The sequence below is a fragment of the Glandiceps talaboti genome, chromosome 13, assembly GCF_964340395.1.
Source record: "Glandiceps talaboti chromosome 13, keGlaTala1.1, whole genome shotgun sequence".
NCBI classification, from domain to species: Eukaryota; Metazoa; Hemichordata; class Enteropneusta; family Spengelidae; genus Glandiceps; species Glandiceps talaboti.
This window is the reverse complement of record NC_135561.1, coordinates 3,727,299-3,735,971: the sequence shown is the minus strand read 5'-3', so window position 1 is coordinate 3,735,971 and position 8,673 is coordinate 3,727,299. Positions and strand designations below refer to the sequence as shown.

At 37.2% G+C, this 8,673-nt stretch overlaps 1 protein-coding gene across 1 annotated transcript; it reads right to left on the bottom strand.

Annotated features, from left to right (window-relative positions):
- Positions 1 to 1,269: 1,269 nt before the first annotated feature.
- On the bottom strand, positions 1,270 to 6,831 carry LOC144444915 (sodium-dependent phosphate transport protein 2A-like). Its single transcript, XM_078134464.1, has 5 exons — positions 6,233 to 6,831; positions 4,688 to 4,963; positions 3,802 to 4,103; positions 3,073 to 3,250; positions 1,270 to 2,141 (listed from the first exon to the last, which is right to left on the bottom strand). Exons 1-5 carry the CDS (start codon positions 6,798 to 6,800, stop codon positions 1,270 to 1,272), a joined length of 2,196 nt encoding a protein of 731 aa, XP_077990590.1. The 5' UTR covers positions 6,801 to 6,831.
- Positions 6,832 to 8,673: the final 1,842 nt, after the last annotated feature.

The window sequence follows — 8,673 nt, the reverse complement described above, 5'->3', positions numbered from 1 at the left end:
TCAAAATATGACCACTTTAATGGTATATGGAAAGGGATTACTATTACTTGTCTAGTATTCTGTACTTTGTAATCGGTACTTTTAATTTGCTGAAAATGGAATGATTGGAAAATCGAAATTGACTATATCTGTTGGCTTCTGTTCCAATGTAAATTTATCATAAAGTATATAACATCAAGATTATTAAGTATACACAAATTATCAAATATTGATATTTTAGTGTGCTGGCAAAACATATTGCATATTATGTATGAGTAGATGTTATTGTATATATAATCACAGACAAGGAAGAAATTCCTCATCTGTGATATTATCTTTCTTTTATGATGGGCGACTTATATATGAGGTGGCCTAGGATGCTATTTGGAATACAAGAACCTGGGAGAAAGGTCATCTTTGATACTGAACTTGTATCTGGATTAACTGAAACCATTCATACTATATATTAGAATGTTGCTGTGAATACACTTCAATTTGTGAGTTTCGACAACTACACTGGTGCGTGCTGTATTTTCTCTGTAAGCATGAGAGCGAGTAAGACTAATTCCTGATTTATCCAAGCCCGAAGATCTCGGTACACTGGAAAGACAGAGTGGAGAATCGTCATTAAAGTTACACTGATTGAGAACAGTAGAGCGTGACATTGGTGGAGAATCCGTGGAGAATAGTTCAAGTTTAACTGATCGACAAGATTAAAATGTATATGTAACATGTACATACTAGGTATCCATAATTCGACAGTTTGTCCGTGTACAAACCCCAGTTACTCCTTACACTACCATTCGACGCAACACATGTGGCAGTACTGACCGCTTCATGTTAGTGTTCACTGGCCCTAGCCTGTTTGATACAACCTCACAGACACAATGATATTTATCACAATTACTTTTCTTTTTTCCTACTTTCGTCCGCCGTACTTTTCCCATTTTTATTCTTTTCGTCCCCCATATATATTTTTCATTTTTTTACTTTCATAGTCTCCATATGTCATCGTCGTAAATCACAGCCTCTTTTACGGCACTGTCCAAGCACTGGCGCCGCCAATTCTGGAAGAAATAATAGCTCTGGTTTGCCAGAATGTCGTTATTTCGCAGTGTCGCCGTAGAAATATCAGCTCTGGTTTGCGAGAATGCCATTTGTGTGTCTCTGCCTCTGTGTGTGTGTGTGTGTGTGTGTGTGTGTGTGTGTGTGTGTGTGTGTGTGTGTGTGTGTGTGTGTGTGTGTCCACTTCTCTTTATTGCTATTCTCTCGTCCTCTTAGTCTCTCTGTCTACAAATATACTACTTCATGATGTTGGACTACTTCATGGCATACTTGTTTGTCTCTATCGCCACAACACTTACATCGTTTTTTGCAACCAATAAACAGTTGATCGTACGGCTCCAACGAACGTAAACATTTCGGAAGAAAATCCCACGTCTGTAATTTCTTAGGTAGTCGCTGCGAACACTTAGACTGCAATACATTAAGAGTTATCACTAAAGCAAGAATAACACCACATATTATCATTGTTGCTGCCAAATACTGCCAACCAGCGACGGAAAGCAGTATAGCAATGATTGGTATTATGAAGAACACAGTAAAGATGTATGCTATGGAAAACCATCGATACTTGGCAGTGGTGTTCCCTAAAAACTTGGCACCTTTTATCGGCGGTCGTCTCATAAACGGTACAGGATACCAAAGTAATATCCCTGATAAGTTGAAGAAAAGGTGGCATAGAGATATTTGGACACCCTCTATGAAATCAATTGAAGATGAACTAGCAAATGCGGCTAAGAGACTCGTAAATGTGGTCCCTAAATTAGCTCCTAGAGTCAGTGGGTACATTCTTTCCAAAGTTATAACCCGCATTCCAACCAGCGGTGTCAGCATGGATGTAAAAACTGAACTGCTTTGTAGAAGCATGGTGAACAGGCATCCTATCAACATGGCGACATAACCAGTTAGCCATGCAAGGTATCCAGGAAAACTAGCATTGAGAAATTTCTTCGTGGCGTTGGCGGCGCTGCCATGCAGCATCGAGTTGAGCAATTTGACAATCCCGACAAGGCATGCCATTAATAAGACGAGTGATAGTACCAGTAAAATTAGGCCGATAACTTTATCCGAAAGATCGCTATGGGCAAACAAGAAGGGACCTGTCAATGATAAAACAAAATATCACTATTATAATAGTTTACCTTGAAGACATCGTTTTATAAAAAATTCAGAATTTATTTACACAAAATTCACCTATTATGTGATCGCATTCATGTTGATCTATGCCCAGAGGCTAGTTCTTTATAATGTTGTTTTGCCTACTTTTGTGTTCATACTTCGTTTCTGTACGGTTTTGTTGTGGATACACCCAAACAAAGTGTCATTAAATCATCCAATTATTGTGCCTAAATACAATACAATGTGATACAATGGATTTACCAATTATCAATAATGATTAGGTATATTGTCAAATAACATGCTATAAATGATTTGTGACACAAAAATAACACAAAAACCGCATTAAGAACTGATTTATTAATACAGTCGTTTGGTAGCACTCCACTCACCTCAAGTAAACCGAACATGTGGAGCGCCACCAAACGACGGTGCTTTATTGTCTAATAATTTAATTTCATCAATCGAAACATTGTCATTGTATATATATAGACACGCGGCTTGCTATACATAACTGATCATATATAAATGTATTTGATTGATTGATTGATTGATTGATTGATTGATTGATTGATTGATTGATTGATTGATTGATTGATTGATTGATTGATTGATTGATTGATCGATCGATCGAGCGAGCGAGCGAGCGAGCGAGCGAGCGAGCGAGTGTGTGCGTGCGTGCGTGCGTGAGTGAGTGAGTGAGTGAGTGAGTGATGAGTGGGTGAGTCAGTAGGTGAGTGAGTGAGTGAGTGAGTGAGTGAGTGAGTGAGTGAGTGAGTGAGTAAGTGAGTGAGTGGGGTGAGTGAGTGAGTGAGCGAGCGAGCGAGCGAGCGATCGAGTGGGTAGGTAGGTGGGTGGGTGAATTATCTAGGACAAAGACTATAGCAATGATGATGTAAAAAATGTGTAACTTACATCTTTCTATATAGACTATATAGTCAAGTACTTCAGTGTAGTTGTAAACCGTTCCATTGGCATCGCGTACCGTTACATTGTAGTAGTGTTCTTCAGTAACACACCATCTATCTACTAGACTTGTACCTTCAGCTATCTCCTCCCCTAATGCTACTTTCTCTAAGACGGCCAAGTCCAGCTGTCAACGAATAGAAAAAAAGACATATCACTGTATGGATCAACAGCAGAAGGTCAAGGTGTTAGATTTGTGGGTGCGCGCTGCTTTTTTTCTGGTATCGCCTCACCTCCCGCGCGAGATTTCACAATGAAAAGCACGCGATTTCACAGTCACAGTCACGAGATTTCAGTCTTTTATTCGCAAACCAGTGAAAAAACATCGCTAAATTAATCAACCAATCAAAATCACGACTTTACCAATCTAAAGTTACGCGTACAGCCTGACTTACGCCATGGTCAATTTATTTATTTGTTTGTTTGTCTGTTTGTCTGTCTGTCTGTCTGTCTGTCTGTCTGTCTGTCTGTCTGTCTGTCTGTCTGTCTGTCTGTCTGTCTATCTGTCTGTCTGTTTGTTTGTTTGTTTGTTTGTTTGAATGTTCACTTGTCTGCAATTCGTTGTTCACCGTTTTATCAGTCGTACATATAATATGGTGTTGTCGTTTTAGTTTGTCAGCTTCTGTATTTTATATTGTTTACTTGTTTCTTTGCCTGTAAAAATGATTTACGTTTTACCTGTATAATTATATCAGTGACGAGATTCGTGATTTTGATTCTGTCAGCTGACTGTATTTGATCTAGATTGGACGAGTTTACAATGGCTGACGTCATGTGATATAAATAACCACTGATCATTTCCAATGGCAACAAGACGGCAACAGATAACCAGTTAAAACAATCGTGTACAGTAGCACCAGCAAAAGACAATCGAAAGGAGTCCCTATCACCAGCCTGTCCACCAGCTACTATGGTATTGGTCACTGATGTACCAAGGTTGGCTCCCATCACCATAGGAATGGCTTCTTGTACTTGAATTACTGTATAAGAAAGTGATTTCAAACGTAAATCATTGCTGTCACAGAGGTGAATGCACTTTGTACTTTTGAAAGTACTAGTACAATTTGATCGCTTTCTATGTAGTAATAGGAGAATGCTGAAGGATTCCTCATTGTTGGCTCTCCTTCAAATACCCCATAGCAGTTTGTTCAAATTACTAGCAGTATAGTCACTCTGGAATACAGTCTGTTGCATGAGCTTATGTATACAAATGTAAAGATACAATCTGATATCATTATTACAAAACAAGAAGTACGTTCAAATGACCTCACTTTTTCTTCGTAATTACAAAATTGAAGGTTTTAAATAACTCTGAAAGGACGATTACTAAATTGGTATTGGTAATTTACATAATTACTTCCAATGTTAACTTTAAACCACCCAATCCCTACACCCATCCAAACATACCTGCTCATCCTCTCATCGTTGCCAACAGTAACCACGAATTAATGAATTCTGTTGAGATGCATTTATGACAACATTTGTTGCGATAAATAAATAGAAAGCGGTTTGATTTATAGCGTCCTGTCTTACATGTACTATATGGTCTTTGGTGTTTACTTACTGTCGGCTGCTACCATGGAAACAATGATTGATGTGGTAGCACTTGAACTCTGTAAGAGTACAGTAGTAAGCATACCAACCATTACACCACAGATTGCATTCTCTAGTATACTACTGTCAGATAAGACTGCTCCGGCAGCTGTTCCACCTATCAACGTGAATGCATCACCCATCAATGCTAAGGCCACCATGAAAAAGTACAGACATAGTAACACCAATAGAAACTTTCCGATCCAATCAACCAATACTCGTTTGACCTTTCCTCTTCTTGTTAGCTCTAGAAAATAAAGACAGTGGTACAAGACCGAAAAGGTTTGTTACTTTTTTGGTTACTTTATCACCATCATTTAGAAATACCTGTGATCAGAACGTTATTTTTATCAGTGATAGACACATATAACTGGTTTTGAAGTCAACAAAAAATCTTCTCTTGTCACATGACATGTATATATAAATTTTCTTACATAGAATTTAAAATTAATCACAGCACGATGTCATTAATAAGAATATACCTGTCTAAGTACTTTAAACCATCTATTTAACAGTACAGATTTGAGTGTAGTGTGCTCAGTATGTATATTAGTGTATGTTGTATTCTGCTGTGTGCTCAGTGCGTGTATTAGTGTATGTTGTATTCTACTGTGTGTGCTCAGTGCGTGAATTAGTGTATGTTGCATTCTGCTGTGTGCTCAGTGTGTGTATTATTTTATGTTGTGTACTGTGGCCATGTGACTGTGGGCAAATTAATGTTAATTTGATAGTGTGATAAGGAGAAGGCAATTTCAAAACTAGTTTTAATTGTCCACCAGTGATAAAACAACAACGTTGACAGGGATTTCTAAATAACGGTGATGATAGTAGTAACACCCACTCATTTACTTTTGGCTTTGCTCGTTTAATTCTTCTTTGCTGTCAAAGTACTTAAGTTAATAAATGACTAAAATGTGGGAGATGTCTAAGTTTCATTAACCAGTGTACAATATCGTCAATCACCCTTTCTATTGTCTAAGCTTCAATTACTAAAAATCATAAAAACACAACTATTTGTATGTTACCCTTAAATCATCATCAACTAAACTAAACTGTCACTATTTTATATCTAAATTAATAACAACCTACCCCCACCCCACCCCCACCCCCACCCGTCAGTTTCTATGGTGGCCCACAGGTGACATAGGAACAATACATTTGTGGAAGAAATAATTTATTTTTTGAGCGCAAAATATTTAATACAAGGATACAATTTTTCTTTTATAGGACAAAACATTATTTTTTTGGTTCAAAATTTTAAAAAGTTTTTTAAAAAGTTTTTTTTTTTTAAATAATTACTAATAATATCGGACATTGGTCAAAAAAAAGTTGGAAAAAAAAGTTGAAAAAATTTTTTAAAAAAATTGAAAAAAAAGCACCGTAAGTTTCTCTCTCCATATGTTTATCACATATCCTGTACTTCACGGTTTCAGACCGAAAATGATAATTTCTGAGTTGTCCTTGCCTTACAGTTATTTTTGTCTTTTTTCAATTTTTTTTCTGTAAATTTACCTACCAGACCATTTCGGTTTATTGGACTGGAATTCTGGAATAACGCTCCATGGATCAATTTCACTTGTCTCATCTTGACCTTGATCTTCGACTTCCGAATGATCTAACAAACTATCCCGTTCAACTTGGATGTCTGTTACGTTACCCTCTTCGATATCTGATGTGTTTTCTACAGGTACGTCATCAGGTGAAGAGTTCAGATGAGTCGTTGATGACGTCAAGCTTTGGTTATCAACTGAACTTTGACCCGAAAGGTCTGTCTGGAGATCATTGTCTGACACAACGTGTTCTGTCGGTGTTTGGGTAAGAGTAACATGTGTAGGTGGAGGCGTAACGGTCCGAGGCACACCCTCAATGTCCACCTCAGTTGGTGATATCGCATCTCCCTCTAAAATACCAGATTCTGATTCCCTTTGTCTATTGTCATTCGGTTCTTCGACAGAATTGGACAGATTTGATGTCAGTGGAATTACCTGGTCCAAGTCATCCGTTGTCCCATTGTCAGTATCACCACTATTCGATACCACCATCACCTCTACTGGGATGTCATCGTTCGATAGAGATACATTCATCGTAATGTAATTTTAAAGTTGAATGTTAAATTAGAACTTAGTAGTAACAGTGGGATGAAGTCCGTTGGAAGTTCGAAATCGTATGTTTTTCGACTTGGAATTCTAAAAAAAATCACAAGCTTAAAAAAAATATCGTGTTTAAAAATCAATTTTTAGATAGAATGAACTTCCAAGAACTCCGTTTACAAAAAAATGTCGCTTTTAATCATATATACCATTAACTTTCCAAACGTTGACAGAAATTCAAGCTAAAGCAGTAAACATTATATAAAACGTTATATTGATTTCATCGAGACTATCTCTGTGGTTTTAAGTAAATAAACCCAAACTAGACATTTGAAGCAGCTAGGAAAAGTATACGATGAACCAATCACACATCTCTGTAGTTATTTGGTATTTTCAACCAGTAACTCCTAAAATACATAACTGGTACAGGATATGACTTACCAAGAGATACTGATGTACAATAACATATAAACCACTAACCAGGTTAAAGAAAACAGTCTATACTTTGTCCCATAGCATGAATATCCGTTCTCAGATTTACAGTGAAAACACCTGTTGCTTTAAGATACATTTGAAATTGCCTACCTTACTCTGATGCTGGGGTGTTTTGAAGTTTTGATGCCGTCTTTTGCACTTAATATTCATTAAAAAGATAAACCATGTAACTGATTAAACCCACAGAAGATCTACAAAGTTAAATTATTATACAACTGGGTGTTTGAAATTAAAGTATCACACAGCATAGAAATATGTGACACCATTTGTAGTTTGTTGAGGTCAGTGTTTGCTAATAGACGGTTAAACATTTTTGTGATGGGCGAATTCGAAATTATTTCACATTGGTGGGAACAAACCGTCGTTTGTAATTATCATGCATGTGTAGATAGCATTCCATTGCATTATGTATTATACCTGCAGTCATTGTTTAGTTTGTTTGCTAAGATGGCCGATTGGTTGGTGTTATTTGGGTTTTGTTTATATTCTAATATATGTATGTATGTATGTATGTATGTATGTATGTATGTATGTATGTATGTATGTGTGTATGTATGTGTGTATGTGTGTATGTGTGTATGTATGTATGTATGTATGTATGTATGTGTATGTATGTGTGTGTATGTATGTGTGTATGTGTGTGTATGTATGTATGTATGTATGTATGTATGTATGTATGTATGTATGTATGTATGTATGTATGTATGTATGTGCATGCGTGCGTGCCTGCCTGCCTGTCTGTCTGTCTGTCTGTCTGTCTGTCTGTCTGCGTGCGTGCGTGCGTGCGTGCGTGCGTGTGTGTTTGCGTGTGCGTGCGTGCGTACGCGCGTGTGTGCGTGTATGTGCGGTATGTACTATTGTTGTTGTTTTTGGTTTCTTTTTATTTGCTTCGTTTGTTTATTTTGAATTTACATTTCTTATAAATGGCCGATGATTCTAAAGGTGTTCTTTTAATGGTTTATTTATACAATACTGGTTTTGATATTCAACATTTACATCTCAACCTTTAATTCTAAAGTCTCCTAGCTGTCTGTAAAACCAAAACTTATCAAATAAAACCCTAATTTTGTTACCTATTTACTGTGCTGAGTAGCATCACTGATGACGTCATAACACCTCTCCTTTGTATGACGTATCTTTAAGATAGTGGACCTCACCCTGCACACTAATAATGAATGGTGGGTCTTACAATGTAACATGTTACATTCTGTAGGCTAGCGAAAAAGTGTGATGAACTCCGGGTGCCAATTGGAGACATGTACATCATTCACGTTGTAGCGTATCCATAGAAACCTAGTGAAATCAGTGACTGAATACAGAATGGATTAGGGACAGACACTAGATCAACAAAACAGGTGTACACTGACAGGTA